Genomic DNA, 24,034 nt, shown 5'->3' on the forward strand with positions numbered 1-24,034 from the left:
TTAGTAAATGCCTTTCCTCACTGAACATGAGAAAGGATCCTCCAGGTTTCATTTTACAGATGAAGATAATTCGGGCAGGATTAGATAAGATTAAGCAGGAGAGATTAAGCAGCAAGACTGACAGGAATGGTGTCTTCTTGAAGGTTCAGATGAGGGTCACACCCGATGTGCTCTGATGATGTGGGAAAGGCAGGAATGGCCAAGAGATTTACAGTTAAATTGTCCTTCGCACAAATATCAGCACGGCCTCGCTTTGCCATGCTTGTGTCTCGGACACTCACACCATGTCATCCTATTTGTCCCAGAGGAACTAGCAGAGAAAATAAGAGTTAAGCTCTTTCTGAATAATGTTCTCAGTTAGGTTAAAAATAGCTGCACAACGTGTTTGAAAAATAGTCTTTTTGTCCCCTCCTAACCGACAACAGGGTCTTAGAGAATTGATAAACACGGTGCATATTCAGCTTAAGGCTTTCATTACAGATACATAACACAATGCAATCTTATACACACACATCTGGTGGGTATGTAAGAATTATTTATGGATTCAAATGAACTAAATACCCGAGGCTTCATTTTATAAATGGCTTTTCTATGCATGAATCGATGGTTAAGGTTTTTTTCCCCCTGGTGTTATAAGTGCCCGAATGTCAGCCTGTCTGTAATTTCCCATTTGTAAATGTAAAACATTAAGCTACTCTTTACGGTGATGCTGATATTATTTCCAAAAGAAATGCTTTGGTAATGGTCTCTCTTCATATTCACGGAGATGGCTAAGCTGCTTAGAAACTTCGAAAGTACGGTGATGTGTAATATCCATGCTGTTGTACATCTGGTGGTGAAGTGTAGGGTTCCACGTGGCCCTCACAGTCAGTTGGCTGGGTGTTGCTCCTCAGGAGTTACTGCATGGATGCTGCTTCTATGGGGCAGGCAGACCACCCTGAATTATTTAGGATGCTACAGAGCATCGAAAGAAGGCTGCCTGTAGACGCCACCTCCATGATGAAACCCAAAATATTCAATGCGAGCAAGAGGGGCCACACTTTAATAGCTCGCGTTCAATCTCACGCCACTCTTTGTCACTGTCAGTTAGTGAACTCTGGAGTGGGCCATGTGAGGCACAAGTTGAAGTCTGGATATTAGGTACATGAATTAAATTCTTACGGAAGCATTTCCAGCAAGGGTGGCCTTGTTTGATTCGTTGACTGGCTAACCCCAGTCAGTAGTACTTCTTGATCCCATTTACATGAAAATAAGCTCCATTCGCTCACCTAGCCCAAACCCACATTGTGGTTCCAGTAAAATGCACACGATTATGGCAAGTGGTGATATGTTTATGTTCTTAAATCATTCATGTATTCCTATATTTACATTCAAATGTTCATAAACCTGTGGGTAGTGTGTGTGTGTGTGTGTGTGTGTGTGTGTGTGTGTGTGTGTGTGTGTGGATGGGTGGGTGGAGGGGGGCAATGACTCATTTCCCACAAGAGACAGTCCGTCCCTTACTCCAGATCCAAATTTTTAGTCTCTCAACTTGATGATAAAATAAAGAGCAAACTGTGAAAGCTAGTCATTATTTCGCCATTCAGCATTTTTGACAATGGAAAATAGTTTCATGGTTCAATAGTTCCTAAAGAACTTGTAAAATGTCAACTTTGAAATAAACAGAAAGAAACATGGAGGTACAGTCACACCTATAAAAAAAAGTGGAGGGCTGTTGACAAGTATCAAAATATTAGAATATTTAAGCCCAGGGATAGGGAGGAAAAAACCTGCCTATTAAGTGCTTCCATTGATTTACTCAATGTTGAGTTTAATAGAAGCATTCCTTTCTGCAGGAATGCAGTGGGGCCCGTCCTCGCCGCGTTATGAAGAGCAAGCCTTGCTAATTCTTAGCCCGCCTTTCCAGACTCTGGTTCAATCACACTCACAATCTGAGAGTCTGGAAGTAAGGTTTTCTTTTTTCCCATCCAACGAATGCTTCCGTTTATCTTACCATTTGATGGCTCTCCAGTTTATTGTAGTTCTGCAAATACAGAAATGACTTGGTGCATTTGAATCTCACAAGGCTTAGAAAGCGTGTCTGAAAGGCTACCCACTGCCTGACCCGTGGAACTGGATGCCTAGGACAGTCAGTACATCTCTGAGTCTGAAGCTGAGGGCTTGGTAGAGGAGCAGGAGCTTGTACACGGACCTGCCTCCCTCCCTGCACAGGCCACCTTGCCTGCTCCTTCAGCATCTTTACACTGATTGCATACTCTGTAGGTTGTTCCTTTCCCATTTCTTTTACACTTTCTTCTAAATGATGAAAAAAAAAAAAAAAGAAACCTGTTTGGCTTTTAAGTTGTTTTTATGAAAAAGTTTCCCCCCCCCCTCAAAATGGAAATGCCATAGGCTTTGAAAGGTCCCTTGTCTTCCAGCTACTGTGATGATGGCCAGCCTAATCACATCTCACAGTCCCTGGCCCCTGAAAAGGTCTTTAGCTCCGGTGTAATCAGCCCTTTCACTTCACCTGGGAGGACTCAGCCTCTGTGAAATTCCCCAAAGAGCCCAGAATCTCACAACTGAAGGGGCAAAGCCAAGTGAGGTTCGAACATCACTGGGCGCTGCCTCCAAAACAGGTTCGGGAATGCAGACAGAGACCGTCCCTCTGTTGAAAGTGAAATCTAAAACAGCGAATCCCACCATGAAGACTGCCCAGGGGTTTTTCCTTTCTGTGCCTATTGACAAGAAAGAGCCATCTCCTGATGCTCTGGAGGAATGAATGACTTTCTCCAGGAGAAGAATGACAGGTGCTCCTAGCTCTGCAGACAGCGGATTCTTAAGGAGGTCACGAGGATTCAACACCTTCCCTTTGTCAGAAGATCTGATTCGGATCAGTGGAACAAAGCAATTGTTGCTGCCGCGGGCAATGACCTGGAGGTGTACGCGTGTGGGAGAGTGTGTGTTTTAATGGCCAAACTGGACTGTCAAGGTATTTTGATCCCTAACTAAAGGGAGAGTTGAAAGGTATCTCCATCCCAATCACTGACCCACTCAGCCTTTTTAAATAGATCCACTTAAGCTACTGCTGTTCTCCGAGCCATTAGGACTTATTTAAGGGGTGAATTTTCAGGAGATTACATATCACTCCCACTAAAGCACATTGAAATTGCTCATACAACGTACCCTACAAAGCGTTATGAATTCTGCATCGAAGCTAAGTAGAAAAGTGAGCTTGCTTGGAATAAAGATCTTTTTAGAGGACTACAAGAATTACTTTTGGGAAATTTGATTTGGAACGATGGGGTAGGTGCCATTACCTTTGAAATGACTGTGTTTGGAATGTGTTCCGGGTGTTAAGCTGCACTTTGCAGTTTGCGGTGATGTTAACCTCTTTGTCGCCGTTACCAACGCACAGGGGAAAAAGTGTTCTGTGAGGGCATGCTGGAGGCTCAGCTGGCAATGTGCTTGCTCTTCGTCTCTTTCTAAGAGCTGCTGAGGCTCTTAGAAAACGCTGGAATAAACCGAGAAGAGTCCTTTGCTCAGCTTCTACGTATCCAACCAGCCAGAGGTCTCTTGTAGGCCCCCATGACCACCACAGTCAATATATCAACAATATCAAACTGCAAATACTATCTAACCTCCCTAAAGAATGAGATGGAGTGTCCTGAAAAACACGATTTGTAACAGACGTAGTTCCAACCTGGTGTGTCCCTCATCAATCTTTAATGATTTTGAATCACTGCTTAACTTGACTGAGTGGGACATCTTTGTAGCATTTAAATTAAATGTATTCTTTGCTCTAGATTTAAGGATGCAACTTCGTGAAAGATAATGCTTTCCCTCGGTTATCCTGGTTGCTAGGTGGAAATGAGGTTTATGCATAGTCAGTAGCTCGTCAGAAGAGGATCCTGTTTCCATTGCTCAAAGCACCTTTTTAGAGGGGGAGACAGGCTTAGTGCCTGCCTAGCATGTGTGAGGCCCTGGGTCCAGTCCTCAGGGTTGACTAAGTCAGAATCAAGCCATCAACCTCCCTTCCTCCCCTCTTGTACTCCTCCTTCTTCACACAGGGTAGCCCAGACTGGTCTCATGATAGCCCTTTGACCTCAGCCTCCCAAGGGCTGAGATGACAGGAATGGACCACGCTGCTCAACTCACGCTCCCCCTTCTCAAAATTCGACTCATCAAATTGGAGAGCACCCGTGTGGACAAACATCTTACCTAAATATTGGCACAGCCCAACAACACTGGGCAAGGCCTGTGAGCGAGCTCTTTAGGGTCACTGAGATGCACATTGGATGTAAACATCCTCCATTTCAAGGACCACAATGAGCTGCCTCAGGCAGTAAAGAAACAATACCGTGTACACATGCTTCGAGCCATGAAGCAGAAATGGAAGCTGAATGAAAGTTCCTCAGGAGTGGAGCTTAGTCCCAATGCCTATCACCCCTCATAGGTTGTAAGTATACAATTGTGAATTAACATGTTAATTTGATGTCCACCACAGCCACACAGGTGGACCTTTATTGACAAAAAAACTGAGGTCTTCTGTGAAGTGAGTTACCCAAGGTCACATAGAAAGGTCAAAGCCAGAACTTCACGAGCCCTGTTATCTGAAGGAGGACAGCAGCCCTCCTACCAACAGGCAGTGCTCATTGGTACCCAAAAGGCATCCCAGGCATGCCAGAACTATACACATTTCAGAGATGCTAATATGGAGTTCAGAAAGAAGTGCCCCCACCCCCACCCCACCAGTCGGGAGTGGTGACATGGTCCAGAGGCTTCATCTTGGCAGAGTGCTTTAGCTGTGTTATGAGGATCACACAGTGTGTGACAGGGAACTCTGTTCTTGTGTCTCTCCCACTGGGTGCTCCACACCTCCATACCACAGCACCAGGGGGAACCTTCTCATAAGCACTCAGGTATCTCGGTGCAGTCTATGTTGTTAAAGGGAATTCACAGACTGAAAAATTGTAAAGAACAGAAACATACGGCTCACGGCTTTAGACTCTAGGAAATCCAAGATCAAAGTGCTGGTAGGTTTGGAGTCGGATGAGAGCCTAATCTTTTCTCCTGGTGCCTTGAATGTTGAGTCTTCTAGCAGGGAGGGACCCTGTGTCTTCTATGGCAGAAGGACAAAGTAGCACTCACCCAGTTACATCCTAGGTCAGATCTGCAGCCCAGGCATGTAGAGGGTTGCATTCGAACATAGAACTGTGTAAGTTAACTTGCCACCAACTGCTAGGTGACCCAAACTTGAGTCTTCGATGCATCTGTTCAGATGAAGAAGCTGTGTGACAAACTTGTTAGAGGAGATGTAGTGCAAATAGGGCCAACATAACTCAACCATAGAGATGACAAGACAAAAACCCACACAGAAATACTCGAAAGATCCAAGGAGCAAAAAGAGAAATCCCAGTGGATAGGAAAGGAACAATGTGGAGGTCAAGGGAAGAAAACCTCGAGTTACTACATCCTCTCACATCACCTGAGCTTCACTTTGGAGGTTGTTGGCTCCTGGGGCGTTACTTGGGTCTTACCTTCGAACTGTTGGAAATCACGAAGGTCCACCCTGCTTCACCACCAACATTGCCGCGGTGGTTTGGGTACATGGGACTGGTGGTCTGCTTTCAGAGTGCAGCCTGCAGTGGTCCTGGTGGGTAGAGGGTCCAGGTCTACTGGAAACGGAGCTTTACCAAGAGAATGTACCAAGTGTTCCGTCTCCACCAGACGACACTCATGAAAAGAACATCTTGGGGCCTGTCCCTGTGACATTCACACAGCAGAGTCAGGTATGAACCCTGACGTGGACAGCTTGACATTCACTGGATGACTCTGTTCCCAGTATCTCCTTTTAAAATTTCCCCCAGCAAGACCCTTGAATGGAAGGGAACAATCTTTCTTTAGTGTTGTGTAAAATGTGTAATTAGCCTTGTGCTTATCACCGTTGGTATCATTAAGCTTGGAGGCCCAGTTTAATCTGGATTCTGCTCTCTTCTCAATGTCAGCCTGTTTCTGGACCAGTACAGAGTCAGCCTTGTTGATGCAATAAAGAGATTACTCCAGCCCACAGTAAGTATGTTTCTATTTTCTCCTGCGTACTGGCTACAGAATAATTAGTCTGTGCACAAAGATGGCAGGAGTAATGGAATGGCAGGATTAATGTCATGTAATACTTTAATACTTATTATGTCCAACTTCAATTGGGTCTTCTGATCTACCAGATTCTTTCCTAATCATAACTAGGAAACTTCTTACCCTTGGCCTTCTGATAAGGGACACTGTGGGTAGTAAAATAAATGAAACTGCTTCAAAGATAGTGTGAGATTATTTTTATCAAAGAATTTCTGGAGCCTTTCCCTTTGATAACAATATCTTCATATTAAAGTAGAATTATGATATTGAAATTTTTCTGTTGACTTCTGTCATTTTAAATCCCTTCAGTGGTAACCTTTGTCGTGGGGTATTTATTTGTAGCATAAGAATACTTTTTTCTTTTTATTTCTGTTTATATCAAAGAAAAAAGGACTTCCAGATGAATCTGTATATTAAAAGTTCTTTGCTTTAAAAGGAAGCCATTATTTACATATTATAAATATTAGGTCACAATGAAGCCAAGCATGGCATAAAATATTGTGCACATTTTTACATTTATATATCCATTTATGCCTGTGAGTAAATTACAGAGTTTGTATCCACTCGTATTTTGGTTGAACTGTAGTACTAGGCTAGGAGGTCCTGGAGACTAAACGGAGAGTTAATATACATCTATTTAAAGTCAGAAAACGAGTTTAAAGCTCATGCATTAAAAAAAAAAAAAAAAACTTGTAAGTATGTAAGACTCTTTGCTGTGCCACAGGAATTTAAAACAGGTTAATGGTCTTAGTGTAATCGAAGATAAGAACTCACAGTTATCTGATATGACTGTTCTCTCTCTCTCTCTCTCTCTCTCTGTGTGTGTGTGTGTGTGTGTGTATGTGTGTGTGCGTGTGTGTGTGTGTGTGTGTGTGTGTGTGTGTGTGTGTGTATTTTCTAAAGTTTTGTTTCTGAAGTCTTTTGTGAAAGACTCTAGCCTTGTGACCTCAGTGAGACTTATAGACTAATACCTTTCAATCTTCCTTTTATATCTTTCTCAGTCTGAAGGCTCCCAGAGCAATTTGATAATCATCCATTGCCTTACACTATTGCTTTTTATTTTGTTATCTCTCTGTAGTTCAGAAACTTTAAATAGGCCTCTCGGAGGAGTAACCGCAGCTTTGTAAGTGGCAATCAATTCAATTAAATTGGCCTTCTCGATTCTGCTTGTGAAGTGGGGAGTAGGTCTTGAGGCAAGGAAGGGGCATGTGCCAAGCCGCTGCTGGCTGCTGCCACATGGAGGAGGCCGCCCAAGTTGAGGGCAGCAGGAGGAATGCCGGGCCTCTTCTGGGCCTCTTCATCTCCCCTGTTAGCCTTGGAGGACGCTTGCAAGCATTTGCAAGACCGGGATTCTCAGGGAGGGCACTGAGATGCTCGGATGCAAAGACACTATGAAAATGTCTCATACATAAGCACAATGCTTTCAAGGACTCCCGGATCTCACACTGCACAAACAGCACTTCACTCATCACCAACACCCCTTCAAAGCCTATTTGTGGCAAATACTCCATTTTGCAGCAGATTTGCATGATTTACAATAGGAAACTGCCCAAGCTATGAATAGACCTAAATGCAGATTGGACTGGAATCTCTCGAGGCTCTCTGTACCGGCTGTTAAACCCTGAACCATGCTCTTCCCTTCCTGAAGTGTGGTTCCACACAGCAGCCCTCTCTGAGCCAGGACAGCTACCCACTGACGGACAGCCAGTTCTTAACCTCCTGGAAGAGAAGGATAGGGCCAAGCCCTGGAGCAGGTGACACTTCCACATGCTACATACTGAGGCTGAGGCCAAACCCAGCCTGCAGCATTAAAGCCAGGAGTAGGATACCTGACTTAGGCTCCTCACAGGATTGCTGGCACTCAAGGCCATGGACTGTTCTAGTTTAAAGTTCAGGGGGGCCACTATCAGAGAGGAAGTCTGAATAGCAATGAATAGCAATATGGACGTATTGAAACTGCCACTCAGAATCTCAGGTCTGTGGGGGCTGGGGACTTGCACCCTGGGCCTCCACCCTGTGGATCCTAGAAAGGTCACGTGGACTAGGCAATCAAGAATCCCGGAAAGGTCATGTGGACTAGGCAATCAAGAATCCTGGTCACGCTGGGCGTGGTGGCGCATGCCTTTAATCCCAGCACTCGGGAGGCAGAGCCAGGCGGATCTCTGTGAGTTTGAGGCCAGCCTGGACTGCCAAGTGAGTCCCAGGAAAGGCGCAAAGCTACACAGAGAAACCCTGTCTCGAAAAACCAAAAAAAAAAAAGAATCCTGGTCACAACTTGTGCTGGTGGGCCTGAGGGTTCCCACCTAGTAGTGGTGAATCTTCTACCTCTCATGGCTGGTTCTTATACTTCCAAAGGACTTCCCCCACTGAGTGGACAGTCATAGTTCAAGACTAAGATCGCGTGCAATGGCTGCATTACAATTAAAGCTAGCTATAGGCTCCTTTTAAGCCTAGACAATTCCTCCATGGTTCTGTGGCCCACGGTATGAAGATACTTCAAGTGTCCCCCAAGGAAATAACACCAGTGCTACACTGGTGGATCCCAAGTGTTTGGTGGTCTTGTGTAGGATACTGCAAGTTCTCAGGGTCTGAGCAAGAGTCACCAAATGCTTCAAGTTCCCAGAATGCTGGAAGGCATTAAAAAAAAAAAAAAATGGAGCTTACTTGCCACCCAGATTGATAATCCTCACCAAGGCAGCTAGGGGATGTGGTGGCACATGCCTATAATTCCATTATTCAGGGGGCTGAGGGATTATGAGTTTGAGGGCAGCCTGGACTCTATGGCAAGTTCAAGGCCTGCCTAGACCACATAACAAGACAGTAAGTCTCTGAAACGGCAGCCAGTCGTTGCTCTACCAGCCTGTTGAAGTTAATCTAGGAGACAGTGGTCCTAAGAAGAAATGGCAGGCCGGCTGACGGTAGGCCCAGCTGCAGGTCCAGCTCAGCAGTACCAGGCTCTGAAACCTCCTGCCATGGCCTTTTTGCCCCCAGTGAGGGGAAAATGCAAGTTCACCCACACTCAGCTCCGGGACCCTAAGTCCTACTTACCAGGGTTGGCATAGTTAGGCTCTGGAAATGGAAAGCGTAGGCTCACATCCGGCCTCTATGGCTGGTGGTTTCGTCCTCTAGAAACCTCTGTTTCTCCCCAGTCTCTTCCTGAAGAATGAGAGGAGCCAGTTCTTCTGTGTGGTGCATGTGAGTGCTCCTCTCCTTGTTGAAGGACGGATGACCTGGAGACTTTCAGACAGCAGCAGGGACAAGGTAGAGGAGGCGCTTTCTGAGCACATTGAGAAAGGCTGGCAGGAAGGAAAGGCTGTTTTCCTGATGCAGACTTCGGGGATTTCTGCACATAACCATCAGCACCTGCTGCTTTCCTCTGTGGCCCCCAGTACAGCAGAAACTGACTAGTCCCAGGGGAGCGCCTACTGAGTGAAGAGGACACTTTTTATACATACAGCCCCTCTAGGTAGGAAGAGAGCCAATAGGCTACATCAGTGGGAGTTAAATCATTGCAACATGAGTGTTTGGGTGTCAGGCCCGGAAAGGAGCAAACTCTGTACTTTTGAGGTGTATCTTTACTTGATTTCTAATTCGACCAAATCAGCATCTGGGGGTCAGAGGGTCTAAAAACAAGTAAGACAGACAAAGAGGGCGTCTGTCCCTGCTGCTCTGTTTTTATGCTGGAGGAGTCACAGATGAGGGGAAATAGAGTCTAGCCTCTCAGGTGGGCCCTGGCTTGTCCCAACAGCAATGTCAGATCCTAAGGCTGACCTCAAGTCCTCAGCTAAATAGCCCCAAAACCTGGAGAGTCACCATACCAAGCCCGGGGCTTCTATCAAAGAATTAAAAAAAAAAAAAAAAAAAAAATGCCACCAGCCTGAAACGGACATTTTCTTCAACTCTAGGAAAACTATATACACAGTTGGCTTCTGTCAGAGTACTATTAGGAACTCTCTAGAAAAGAGAGATATAAAAAAAAAAAACCCTGTCTTGAACCCCCCCCCCAAAAAGAACCCTGAAATCAATAAATTTTACTCATCCCAAGAAGCAGCATCCCCACTTCTCTTTGCCCTGCTGATAAGTGGTTTCTCGTTGCTAATGATTGATGGGGTGACTGCTCATGGCCATGTTCTCTAAAGTCTTGACAACAGCAATGTCCTATATCAGAAGACCCGAAAGCAATTTCAAATCTGGCCAGAGCAGCCTGCAAGTTGAACAGCAATGACAAACAGCAAATGACATCTGCTAATATTCCTCTAAAGTGGCCGTGTGTCCCAGAGGGGAGCCAGGCCTGTGAGGCAGTGGGGGCTCACACAGGACTGCAAGGAGGCAGGCGGGACTGTCGTACAGACAGCGCTCCAGCTGATTATCACCACCTGCCAATCGTCCACAGCTCAGAAACATCACAGTAGCCCGTGGAGTAAAGGGCCCTGCCGTGCAAGCCTACTGACCTGAGTTCAAACCCCTGGAACCACCATGGAAAGAGAACACCAGAACGCCATCTCCTGACTCCAACACGTGCACTCGCACAAATGTGCTGGAGTGCACACACAATAACAACAGTAATAGTAATAATAATAAAAATAATAATGAAAAATAATCCTTTACCTGTCGCTGTGAAATTAATATAACCTCCTTCAAAACCAGGCCCTCGCAGTCACGAGATCCTGGAAGCCCTGCCTATGTCCAGGAAGCGCTGCAGTTGAAAACCACCAGTCCCCATTTTAGAAGAGCAATTTCTTTTTATTGAGTGACTTCCTCATCTTTTTGTTCAATCTAACACCTCTGTTTACATCGGAACAAACCGCTCTTGTTTGTTTGTTTGTTTGTTTGTTTGTTTACCTCAGGGAAATTGCTATGTCTGAGTGACTGAAGCCGTGGTGAAAACCACTTGGGTTCCTGCCTGCTGGCCAGGTCCAAGGCCCAGCAGCTCTTGGTGAAAAGCTGTTCAGCCATCCCTTGCTGACCTGCTGGTAGAAATGGAATGTAGCAATAGAGAGCTTCTAGAAGCTTCTAGAAGGTTTTAAGGCCCTCGGAACACAAATCCAGCCCTGGGAAGTTCTTTTCTAAGGGCTTTGGGTACTGTTTCAGTACCCAAGTACGTATGCAGTACTGTGTGCTCTTTGAGGAGAACCAAGATATGAGGTAGATAGATTCTGGGGCACCCAAGAATTGAAGATCTATTTGTAGAGATGTACTGCACCCACAGAGGTCCGTGCAAAATACAGCCTGGTGTGGTTCTTAACAGTTGTATGAAGCTTTTGAATTTCTGTCTTCAATAGAATACAGGTATATCCAGGTAGCCTGGACAGCTGGTAAGTTCAAGGCCTGTCTAGACTATATAACAAAACACTAGTATACAGGAAATACTCCATAATGGTGGCTGACCTTTTCTATTGTTCTACCCAAAAATGCTTACTTGATATCTTTTGACATTGCAACATGAAGTATTCTTCTACAAAATTTACACTAACAAGCTGCACCATCAAGTCCTCCACCTCAAAAAAGCCTCATAATATTTTCCTTAAGTTTATGGGTTTTTGTGATGGGCTGCATTCAAAGCCATCCTGGGCCACAAGCTGCCGAATGCAGACCATGGGCCACAGGTTGGACAGATGGTTTCATTTCATCAGATACTTGCTAAGTAACCGTGGTCTGCCTGGCACTGAGCTCCGGAGCGTGGAGATGTGACAGAGAGTGAGGAACCCTGTAAGGCACGATAACAGAGCAGAGTCACACAGGAGCCTCTGGCAATTATAACACAGCATGGCCAGGAGAGAGATGCCAGGAGAAAGCACAGGGTGACTGGAGGCCTTGGAAGATTCACCTAAGAGGCATTTGTATGCAACTCCAGAGGTATCAGAAGGATGCGCTGTACCTCAAAGGGAGGGAGAGAAGTAGCGTCTATGGAGGGAACAAGGATGCTCACACAGGAAGTATGGGAAAGCATGCTGTTTGTCTACACTGTGCTCTGCCTTGAGTGTGTCTGTCTACTTTGGAGCTCAGGCAGAGGCCGGAAATGAAGCTAAAGAGTTGCTTTGGGGTACCATTTTGTGATGAAGAAACAGGGCCTTATCAAGAGCCACTGAGTGTTTAATGCACAGTGGCAAGGCCACTCAGATACTGCCAAGGGGCCTGATTGCAGTCAAGGACTGTTTGAGAAAAGCCAAGTTCCTCAGGGTCTAGCATGGACCAAGTTCTACCTGGAATCATCTATCTAAGTGCTAATGACACTGAAGAAGAAAGTATGGAATGGATGCTCACTTTCTTCATGTCTCTTGGATGCTCATCATGGAGCTGGGAACAGAGGATGGAGTAAAAAACAATATAACCCTACCCCAAGGAAGCAAGCTGCTGCAAGATGGTATGTGAAGAGGGAGCAAAGCTGTGGCGACCCACGGAGGAAGGGAGTGGAAATGACCGCTTGGGGAGGGACAGAGAACGTCAGAAAAGGCATCAAGGGTGTCTGACCTGGGTGTCGAGGGATGAGTAAGAGTTTACCAGGCAGACAGAAAAAGTGAGGTAGGAGAGGCACTGTAGCCCGGGGGAGTGTTTGCAAGTTTAATGGCAAGGGGATGCGTGAAAGAACACATCAGCTGTAATTAGGTCAGTTTGACTAGAGGACCAGGTGAGTAGGGGAGAGACACTTGTAGATATGCTGTGAGTCAGGTCATATGGGGGCTTTGTCTGCCATCCCAAGAAGTCAGGACCCATCTCGGGAGTTTCCAATCCCTGTTTAGTTGGAGAGACTTTTTGGTCAAACTGTCTAGCCGGCATCCCAGTTAAAGAGACAAAAGTAAGGTCAGGTGTAGCTCAGTGCCAGAGCACACGCCGTTCACAAAGCCCTGGGTTCCAGAGCGAGCACCAAAATGAAACAACCAAGTGTAAACTAGGTTGTGAAAACACTGTGCTCCCAGCCCTGGCCTCCTTTTATCCCTTCAGGTCCCCCTCAAGCAGTTCAGAACACACTTGAAGGTCGGGGGACGGAGCTTTGAGGTTCTGAAAGACAGCGCCTTACCAGGTGTGGTGGCACAGGCCTCTGGAAAGTGAACACAAGGGGATGAGGTGGGGGTTGAAACCAACATGAGCTGTGTGAGACCCTGTGAAGAAAAGGGAGGAGAAGAGAAGAGAGGGAAAGTGGAAGAAAAAGAGAAAAGAAAAGAAACCAGTGGTGATGCTCTGGCTCCCAGGTTTCCAGCTGGGAACGAGTTTGGGAACAAACCGCACCACACAGGTCTTCGGCTCTGTGTATCTGGGCATGAATGTGAGAGGGTGGGCTGTGATGGCTAGTGCTCTGAGAATGGTCAGGTTTGGAGCCAAGGGTTACGTTCCCCTTCAGACAGAATGGGTTAAGGATATTTTCAGAATACCCACATGCTGAGTTGAGTGGGCACCCGGAACGATGGGTGTGGACCCTTCGCAAAGGGGAATGCCACACTTACATACTCGGAAATTATTGACACTTAAGTGATAGTTGAAGCTGTGGACTTTGGCTCAATTGCCTAGAATTATACAGAACACGAAGAAAAAGTAGACAGAAGCCGGGGAGCCTCTGACAAAGAGCTAGTGGAGGAGGAGAAGCCGGGAACGGAGGAGGAGGAGAGAGAGAGTGAGAGAGAGAGAGGCCGGAGAAGAAGTGGGTGAAGGCTGCATCTCAGAAGCCAGGTAAACAAACCAAAAATAAGCATAAGCTTGAACATGTAATCGGTATTTAATAATTGGTTGCCTGGAAGAGGGAGGAGGCGAAGGCATTTCAGCGGCATGGCACATTCCTTTCCTAAATAAAGCTGAAGCACCCTTATTTTCCCACAAGTATGACCCTTTAATACCTGAGTATGGAGCAGCCTAGCAAAGTAACAACAGTGGTGCTCACACTGTAAACAGTGGCTTTGTTGCTGAATGGAACTTCTCTCCCTGTCTCTCCAGGGATAAGTGAATTCCCTCGGATTTCTGCCCATCAGCCCAATTTTACATTCAATTGAGTGTTCATTCTGAGTTTTAAAAATGACTCTGTGGCTGAATGCTTAGAAAGTTGCACTTTGGTAAATTGAAAATAATTTTCCTAAGGTAATGTGCTAATTTGAAATCTATATTGTTTTTCTTGTTTTGATTTTTTTTCTTTTGCAGCCTAAATTGTAAGGCTGTTGTTGTCCTCCTCCACAGACATGCTCTGCTCCTCTGGGGACACTGGGAGGCAGGGTGCCTGGAAAACCACCCATTACGGCATGGGGCAGAGACTGGCAACCCGATGGGGCTCTGTATCTGTCTTTGAATGGATGGGTGGTGTACTATCACCCTCCAAAACATTAATTCACGTCTCAAAATATCGATATTCAACAAAATGAAACACAGTTTAAAGCTCATAACTAATTCTGTACCAACACTGCTATTCCCTCCTGCTCTTGCTGGGGGTGCTGGGTTGGGCAGATGGGTGCCCTCTGCAATCCCTCCCTAGAACTGGCTTCTGTAAAAGCCCCTTGCAGAAAATCTCTTCAAAAGAATAAGCGATAGAATGTGGCTTTCAAATTCTCAAAGACCGGTGTTTTTTTTGGATTATTCAGCACCTGGATTTAGTTTATTCTCTCTACAAATATTGACTGAGTCCCTACTACCTGCTAGGCATGGAGGAAGTGCGGTGCATAGAGCATTGGATTGGAAGACCCTGTTGTCATGGAGTGTGCAATCTAGCCAGGGGAGCCAGGCAATAGCAAACAAGGATGTAGCGTGTGTCTGTGATGATAAGTACTGAGAACCAACGGGGGCTGTAACAGTAGTGGAGAGACTTGCGAGGGGAAGGGGGCGTGCTTGCTACTATTCTGGATATATTTGTTAGTGATAGATGGTAAACTGAGCCCTAAGCAGAGGGACGATGTTTAGTCAGAAAACGCTTCTTAGCCTAACCACCCACTCCCAGCCCACTAGTGAGTGGGATGTGGGAAGCATGCACTTTGTGAATGCAAACATCAGCCCAACCAAGAATCCTGTCACCCTGAAACGCTATGATATATAGCTTGGATAATAGCTGTAAAGAATCAACTCCTCAATTGTAACTGTGTGGCAATCTTTGTAGGTGCAAACAACTTCCATTATTCAAAACTCCAGAATGGCAACCAGTCCTTTGAAATGACTGAAATGACCCTACTGATATTTCCTTCTTTTTTTTTTTCTTAAAAAAAAAAAAGAAGACTCATGTTCTCCCGCTGAGACCGTGTATTATATCTCGTTTCACATAAAAATGAATTTTTGCTGCTAAGTTTGAAAACTGCCTGAAAATAGCAATTAATATTGGAAAAGCTGACAGAACCTTAAGTATAGTGGCGTGATTGGTGCCACTGTAATTATGTGCCTGGGGGTGTGTATGTATGTCTGTGTAAACACAGTGTGAAACACACTTGTGCCCAGAGCAATGGATCGGTGTGTTCTCTTACAGGTGGACGGGGTGGGGGTGAGGATTCTTGCAGCACGGTTGAGTAACACAGAGTTTTTCTGATCTTACATATCAATCACCTTGCTTTTCAAATCATGTTTTTACATTCACTCCACTTGAGCCTCACAGCTTGCTGGAAGGAAAACAAACAAACAAACAAACAAACAAACAAACAAACAAACAAAGCCATGCGGCTTGGTTCTTCCCATCAGATGGACCAGTAAACTCAGCGGGTCAGCTGGGCGGGGGGTGGGGGCTGCAGGTCCTTGTGTGCAGAATCAGGGGATCAGACGACACCATCGCCAACATCCCTTCCAGCCCTTGGTTGGATGGTGTGGTTCTGGTCGTCCTAAGATGCCGCAGCCGTTTGATGGTGAGGATCCGTGTTTAAGTTCAGGATTCTTTCCGCCCCATGGTTCCTACTGTTTTTCAAACCTTCCCCTGCCGGTTTACTCCTCTGTAAAGTGCAATGTCTCATCTACAAGGTAGTGGAGAACAGCATCCAAGGGACTAAAGAGCATTCGTGAAGCAACCAGTTCAGTGGTAGTGGTCACTGCCATCACCGTGGCTAATAGGGAGACAGAGGGATAAAGAGAAGGGCACCCATGTTGAAGTCAGGATGATGGGCTTCTAATCAAGTCTGGCTTGTGTCCTCTTGGCCAGTTATCCAACTTTCTGAGCATCCCTGTAAAACGGACCTGAGGATGCTTTTACAGGTCGGAGACTAGAGATGATGTCTGTGTAGATGATGAGCCCATTGTCTGACACACTTCCGTACCAATAAATATCTGGTAGGTATGAGTGAAAACTTTCTGTCATAATAAACCTGAATAAGTTAGGCATGGTAACTCATGCCTGCAACCGCAAACCTCAGAAAGTGGAGGCAGGAGGGACGCAAATTCGGGGCTAGCCTGGGCTACATAACAAGATCCTGCTACAAGCAAACAAACAACAACAAAAGGAACTGGAATATATCTCATAATTCCCTCAGGGTGGCATTTCGATGACAGCTATAAGCATGGAATTAACAGAAGCATATAGGTATCTGTTTTTGTTTAATGGGGAGAAAAATAAGATTGGGAAACCTGGTCATTCTGTATACATGTCAGGGGAAGAGGGAGTCCACACGCACCCAGTTATTAGTGAAGGGTCATTGTGAAATGTCTTGTCACACTGGCCTTCTGAAGTCCAGTGGACATTTTACTCAGGTCCTCCTCAGGGCCCCAGTTGTCTTCAGATTGTGTGGCTGTTTAGAAATGCCTTCCTACTACGTACGTGGTACCACTTTCATTTGATTACTGTAGAGTTGCCCTGTTACAGTGGACCTTTCTGAGGGATTCATTGAAGATGGGAACCTAAATTTTGGAACCTTGTCCCAGACCAGGAAAGTCACAGAAAAAGGCTAGGGACAGGGCTGAAATTTAAGAACGCTCCAGCATGTATTGTGGCCACTCATCTATGGAGAGTAGCTTGGCACCTAATCTTCAGGGTGTAATAAACTAACTGTAGAGACATCGGTTATCATGCGCTCTGGAACTGTGTTGGTAGGTATGAAGAAGTCACAGGCGATGGGAACCACCCCAGACTCTAATTTCCATGTCATAAACTTCTAGACCTGATACAGGATACATTGTCTAGAATGGCAGCTCCCAACCACGTTATGTTTATTACAAATGCATTATTTGGAAATAATACAATATAGCACGGCCATTTGAGTGTGAGATATTCTTTTCTTTATCTGCCCTTGAATGATTCTCCCTATGAGTGTCCTTCCTGCCTGCTTAAATGTTTCCAGAACAGTTAAGTTTCTGTACCTTAGAGGAGATGAATGCTTTGACTTCATGTCTGCTGTGTTTGGTTGCCTTCCAGTTTTAAACTGTGTGAATTCCTTTTTCTAACGTTCTAGGGGAAAGCAATGGTATTTGCCCCACGCCGAGGGAATACATTCAACCAGTTTTGCAATCTAGCTGAGAAAGCCGGTTTCTCTCTCCAAAGACATGAAAATTATGATGAACACATTTCAAACTTCCACTCCAAGGTTAGTTTTCTGCTTGTGCTAGATAACACTTTAATCCGCCTTGCATTTTTGAAGAGATCATGGTCGTTTTGGCAGGTAACCTAAATATTTGATTAAAGTACTCTTTAGGTGAGTTGCGCCCGCACAGCTATTTGAATCTGATTATTTTGTGTGGTAAAGTCATCTTTTATCTTTGCGTGTCTAGGAGGATTTTACAGAAACCATGCCTGTTTACCCCTTTCTCTGAAACAAACTAATCTTTTTCATTCATAATGGACTAATTTGCAAGATGCAAGAGGAGGCGGCTTAGAATGAATGACAAAATGCATTTGTGTTCTAATGAAAAACCTTCGGCTTTTAAGTAGGTTAAACGCTTAGCTGTGCTGAAATAAATAGAAGGTGAATGTCTAATTGTATCATGTTGGACTGTAAATCTTTATCTCTGCTTGCTTTATGGCTGGGTCAGTTGACAGTTTGAGACTGTTAAATCTCATACAGAATTTCACAGTTGTGAGGTTAGATGTCAGGATGAGGCGCTACAAGATTTAGGTCAAAAGCACTTATCTGAGAGTGATTTCTAAGCCTGCTTACATAAAGCAGTGTTATCAGCCTTTTTATTATTTATGGGCATAGGGCAATATAGGACACCAAGAGGCGAGTATTTCATGGAAAAGTTTTTAGGATTCTCATGTGGGCTGGTGCCTGTCACAGGGACTAGCCTAATGCAGATTTCTTGGGTAATTTTGTGGCTTGCAGAAATCTCCCTTTGCTGAGCTCATCTGCCCATGGTGAGAGACCCTGACTTGGCATGCTTTCACAAGCCGTGACTGCAGAAAAGGAAAAACCTGACCTTAATTTTCTCCCGAGACAATGTGAATAGCATTCTTTATTGCTCAGACTGGTGATATATTGTCGAAATGGGTTGGCTCCTGAAAACTTATATGCAAAACGGGTCCGATCTTCCAAGCAAGAGAACGGCCCCTTATTCTCACTTCCCTGAAATGGGTTGCCTTCTCTGTGTCTCTAGGGCTCCCTGTAGCCTATGGGTGGGGGTGGGAGTGGACGATGCTTGGACAACTGAAAGTTAATGGCATCCTCTCACTGGCAGAATCAGACCCATGGCTTGCAATCAGAAAATAGGAACCCAGTGACAAGTTATTCACATCTTACCTGCTTCTCCAGAATGATGTCTCCTCCCTTACCCTGTCCCCAGAACAAAAGGAAGAGCTCTGGGGGGGGGGTACCCAATGGGGAGAGTGTCTCTCCTGGCCTCCTGAGTGCCTTCAACCAAAGGAATGGGGTGGCCTTCTCTCCAGGGTCAGGTTGGAGCTACAAGGATCAGCTGACGCCGCTTTGATGTCGTGACATCAACTTGCCCCTTAGAACCAGAGATGCTTTTAGTTTCTCAGTGACAGCTTAGGAGATCGAAGGTGTGGGTCTTTCCACCAGCAGAGATGTTTGGCACTGTCCCCTGAGACCCCTTGTCTCCTCTCTGAAACATCTGAAGTACGATGGGACAAGCAAGGCCCCTGAGTCCTTGGTACCTCTCCTTTGTCTAGAACCTGAGTGCCAGACTCTAGTGGATGGCAGCCCCTCCTCTGGTTTCCAGGGCTGCGCCCTATGCTGCTAAGCACAGCACATTCAGAAAAACCTCTGAACATGTTTCTAGCATCTCTATTGTGTACTGTGCCCAGGTAGTCCTCGGGAGGGCACCACTGACTGACTAACTGGCCCAAACATAAATACATCCCTTTAAATAATTAAGTGGCCTTAGGTTTCCTTACAAGTCAAATCCCTCCCCTTGCTAACAATGGGCTCACAAATAGTCTTCCTTGTGGCTGTGGGGTGAACCTGCATGAATGTTTTTGCAGGAAGTAGAACTCAGGGGCCGTACTATGCAGTCCTGGGTCAAAGGTATAATAAATAAATAGGACTCCGTGTGTGTGTGTGTGTGTGTGTGTGTGTGTGTGTGTGTGTGTGTGTGTTTAATGAGAGCTGATTCAATTAGTTTGACATCCTGCTTCTAGCACAAGGATGCTCATCCCTTGTGTCCCTTTTTCAGCAGATACACACACACACACACACACACACACACACACACACACACACACACACACACACACACCAGCCGGCCAGGTGGAGTGAGTAGGGGACGCCCCTGTGCCGGCTCACCGAGCCCAGGCATCTCAACCCCAGCCTTGAGGCCAAAGGCAATGCCCTGTGCCTGCCACCTTCACGCAGCTCCAGGAAGCTGAGGGCCGGCTCGGGTGCGGAAACCTCCTCCCTGGCGGCTTTTGTTGGCCGCCCTGCTAATAGCCAGGGCTTAAAAGTTTCCCATCCTGAGCGGCAATCAGCTTTCTTCCCCCTGCGTCTCTGGCCAAAGCCCACCGTCCCCGGGCCGCGCCTGCTCCCCATCGGAGGAGCCGCGGTTCCCTTCGGGCTGCGTGTTATCCTCTTAGCCCTACTGTGTTGGAATAGAGCGGTAAGCAGCTGGAGGACTGTAAGACGCCTGATAATGCCGCTCTTTTCCGCTGTCCCGTCTTAATCTTGTTACACAAATGGTTGTGAAGAGATTCATGAATTTTAATTTTGCCCTCTGCGTTAGTACCTCACGTCACTCATACACAGCTGCCTTCTATGCCGAGTTTTTCACCCCTCCTCTTACAACAGGGGGAAAAATTAGTTACAATCTTGGCAGTAGTGCGAGGTTAAAAAAAAAAAAAATCTACAGATTTAGGCAACCACCCATGAAGCTGATTAACAGTCAGCGATCAGGAGGAACAGCTTTTGCCTCTTAAACTTTTCACCTCTCATTGTTAACTGTGAAATTTTATTTCCGTTAAAAAGCAAGCCTGTAATCAAAACGGTGCCATTCTGCACTTTCTGCCCGCGCTTTTGTTAAGCCCACACGGTGCAGCCGGCGGCGTGCTCAGGACCCAGGCGGCCACAATCGTGCCTTTCTGTTTGTCCGGGCAACAGGAAGGAAAAATAAATAAGATAAAACCCTTCTCTCTCCTCCTCAGCCTCGTCCTGGTCCCTTCAGGCTGAGACTCAAACATACTACCCCCATGGTGTGGTGCAACCCTCTAAGACACAAGCTTGCTGGGAGAGCGAGCGGTTTAGCCAGGGAGAGCCTCCCTTCAGATCGAGCGCTGCCTTGAAATGAGCCGGTGAAACCGCTCGAATATGCTCTCGAAATTGAATGTTGCGAGCCATGTTTTTGGACTTTGGCAAAACCACTGGAGATTTTATCCTCTACATGTTTGTACTGTACTTAGCCCAGGAAGAAAAAGGAAAAAGAAAGAAAAAAAAAAAAAAAAAAAAAAAAGCTTGCGCCGTGAAGTCGGTACATTGTGTGAAATGCACGGCCATATTGCACTTCCGCTTATCTATTCACAAGTGGCTGGTGCTTGTAATCTGTGTGGTGTGCTGTGGATAATTGTGGATACTGTAAAGGGTAAACAGTCTGAACTCCACTCCCTCTGCTGTACCTGCTGTGGTAAGGCTGAGTGTGTTACATCCAATTATGAAGTAGTGCACAATGCTGCTAATAACAGCTCTATAATTTAGTGCAGTCCTCAAAGACCCTGTTTTAACCTATGAAATTGAAAAATTGTTTTATTCACAATTTGCTTTTTTGTTCCTTTTTTTTTCAAGGTGCTTTCTTACTCCTTAAAATTATAATTATTAATTGAGCAAAGAAGTACAGCCTGGGTAAATGGAATTATTCTTCAGCCTTATAACATTCCCCCCAATCCAAGCCAGTATTTCCTAACAGCTTTGTGTGTGTTCAAGGACTCTCCTGTAACAGATTTACTTGGTTCAGGGATAACAGGGTGGGTGTTACAGTACTGTTTGTGAGATGGGGAGTCCCACACCCACCCTCAACCCCCAATTTCCAGAAAGACTCAAAGGAAGGACCAGGCTGGCCCCCTGGCCCCTTCTAGCAGCCAAACCTCTGCTTTGGCCTCCAGAGGTCAGCACAGAATTCAAGTTAAAAGTGATTCCTAGACCATATTTACAGAAGAATTATTTATCCCATATATTACCTCAGGGACTTTATAAAGAGCTCATTTGAGGCTGTGTATATTAGTGCCTTGTCAGTGAGGAGGTCAGCTGACTTGCTCGGAGTACTCAACTTTCCCTTATCCCCAGTCCCTGAGGAAAGATTTAGCTATCATGGCCCCCTCTCCTCTCGGTGCAATGTTTCCATGTGTGCGTTCTGTTGCTAGGGCGATGCGTGGCTAAGGTATGTACAGTGAGAGGGCATGGGCATCGGAGTTGGTGAAGCCAGTTTCACAAATCGTGATGATGGTGGTGATGATCAGACCAGAGAGTGATGAACACCGTTGATACATTGGTGACAAACAGTTCTTCAAGCTCCCTTCTAAGGGGACAACTAGTCATTTGTGAGTCGGCATCTAAGAAAGCAAAAGGAAGTCACATCAGTGAGCACCCCACCACCTGTTCTTAGCTTAGAAAGGAGATGAGATTAGCTTTAGGTTCCAGCAGAGAAGGTGGCTCTTGTCCTTAATAGTGAAGACGTGTCACCATTTTGGAGTAGGATTTAGAAGGGAGGTACAAGTGAACATATCCCTAACAGACCAACCCAGCAGAATGTAATAGTAGAGCCGTTCATGGGATGTTTTAAGGTAGGTAGTGGTGATTGATTTGAGGTAATAAAAGAATTGCTTTCCAGTATAGTGAAAAGAGAGATTTCTGATTCTTTATAAATTAAAAATAAAATAACAATTGGCTCAAAAATACCAACTCATAATCTATTGTGTTTAGAAGTAACAAACTAGCCAGGGATGGTGGTGTACCTTTGATCCCAGCACTCAGGAGGCAGAGGCAGGTGGATCTCTGAATTCCAGGCCAGCCTGGTCTACAGAACAAGTTTCAGGACAGCCAGGGCTACACAGAGAAACCCTGCCCCCCCCACACACACACACACAAAGGAGGAGGAGGAAACAAACTGCTATTTGCTAGAACAAATATAAATGTGGCTGTCAGATTTATTTTAGCCAAATGAGGGGATAAAGTGTGCTCCCCCTCATTTACCAGAATGTGTGCTTTAGTACGGAGATTGGTTGGAATTTAAAATTGTATCACAAAAGATCCTCAGAAATTCATCTTAGCACCATCAGGGGTTGGTGTTCTGTTGGAATATGTTCCTGGGAATGACGGTAGTATCCTGAATTACTCATTGCTGTTATCGCCCCCACCCCACCCCCAAGGAGGACCCCGACAGCCTTTGAAATGTCTGAGGCCCCACAAACCTGTCCCAGTGCCCAGATGTTACCATGGTCTCCAGTCCATCCAACGTTCTTGCCTGCCTAGAGTGATGTAGCACTGACTAGTGTATCGAGAACCAGGCTGATGTAGACACCTGCCCAGTGCTATTCTAGGAAAGATGAAGGTACCCGCACCTTTCCCTCAGGCACGGTGTAGTTTGGGTACTTATGAAAACATCACCCAATCCTTTCCTAAAACAAAATTAAACAAAACCTCAGATTCCTATTCTAATATCGTCATCATGGCAGTACTATCACCAACCATGTTGAGTTGCTCTTATGTGATTGATTTTTCAAGAATTATATATTTAGGTTAAAATCATCATCATGTTTGAATTAGCATTATCAATTTATAAAAATTCCTCACTTGACTCCTCTTACCTTGTATTTCTCTTATTTTCAGTTGAAAAAAGAAAACTCGGACATATATGAAGAAAATCTCCATTACCCCCTTCTGCTTATTTTAACCAAAACGAGATAGAAGACAGAGAAAAAAAATCAGATGTACGGAAAATTATTTTCACAAGAAGAGAAGTCTGCCACGGGTCCCCTGAGACTCAGAGCCCCACCTACTTTTTCACATTCCAAATCTTGGTTCTGGGACTAGACACACACACACACACACACACACACACACACACACACACACACACACACATCACTCCTGGGCGGCCCCGCCAGCTCCTAAACCTTTTCGTCTTCTAAGCAGCTTGTTGCTCTTCTGCACCAAACCTTTGTGTGTTTCCGTGTGTCAGCAGCCTATCTGAGATCAGAATTGGACTTGTGAGCAATCTAAATATTTTTCTCTCTAAAGCAGATTTTCTTTTGATGGTTCCCACCTCCCCCCCCCTTTTTAAATTGTCTTTGTTCCGTTTGGTAATGGTAGTCTAAATCTGTAAACACAGAAAACGTCACCCTTCTTTTCTGGTTAAGTAAATAAATAAATAAACCCCATCTTTCTGATGTCCCAATTCATTGCTTCAGTCTATCATCTCTGTCTCTGTCTCTCTCTCTCTCTCTCTCTCTCTCTCTCATTATTTTTTTCTTTTTGAACAGAATGTTTTTTTTCCCTATAGATGTATAAGAAATGACTACATCAGCCCAAAGCCTCATAAACTGACCGTTTGTCCTCTGGACACAATAGCGTGCCCAGCCCTCGGCTCCTCCTCTCCAATTATGTGT

The 24,034-nt window shown here is 45.4% G+C and overlaps 1 protein-coding gene across 1 annotated transcript in view; it reads left to right on the forward strand.

Moving 5' to 3' along the window:
• The window catches only part of Camkmt (calmodulin-lysine N-methyltransferase), a 372,402-nt gene extending 348,596 nt beyond the window's left edge, over positions 1-23,806 (forward strand). The window contains exons 9-11 of the mRNA XM_052746461.1: positions 5,988-6,051; positions 17,448-17,579; positions 23,256-23,806. Of these exons, the coding sequence (XP_052602421.1) occupies positions 5,988-6,051; positions 17,448-17,579; positions 23,256-23,333 (274 nt within the window). The 3' untranslated portion in view covers positions 23,334-23,806. The remainder of the gene's footprint in view (positions 1-5,987; positions 6,052-17,447; positions 17,580-23,255) is intronic.
• Positions 23,807-24,034: the final 228 nt, after the last annotated feature.

Source organism: Peromyscus californicus, unplaced genomic scaffold (assembly GCF_007827085.1).
Source record: "Peromyscus californicus insignis strain IS unplaced genomic scaffold, ASM782708v3 Scaffold_1__1_contigs__length_55948999, whole genome shotgun sequence".
Classification (NCBI taxonomy): Eukaryota; Metazoa; Chordata; class Mammalia; order Rodentia; family Cricetidae; genus Peromyscus; species Peromyscus californicus.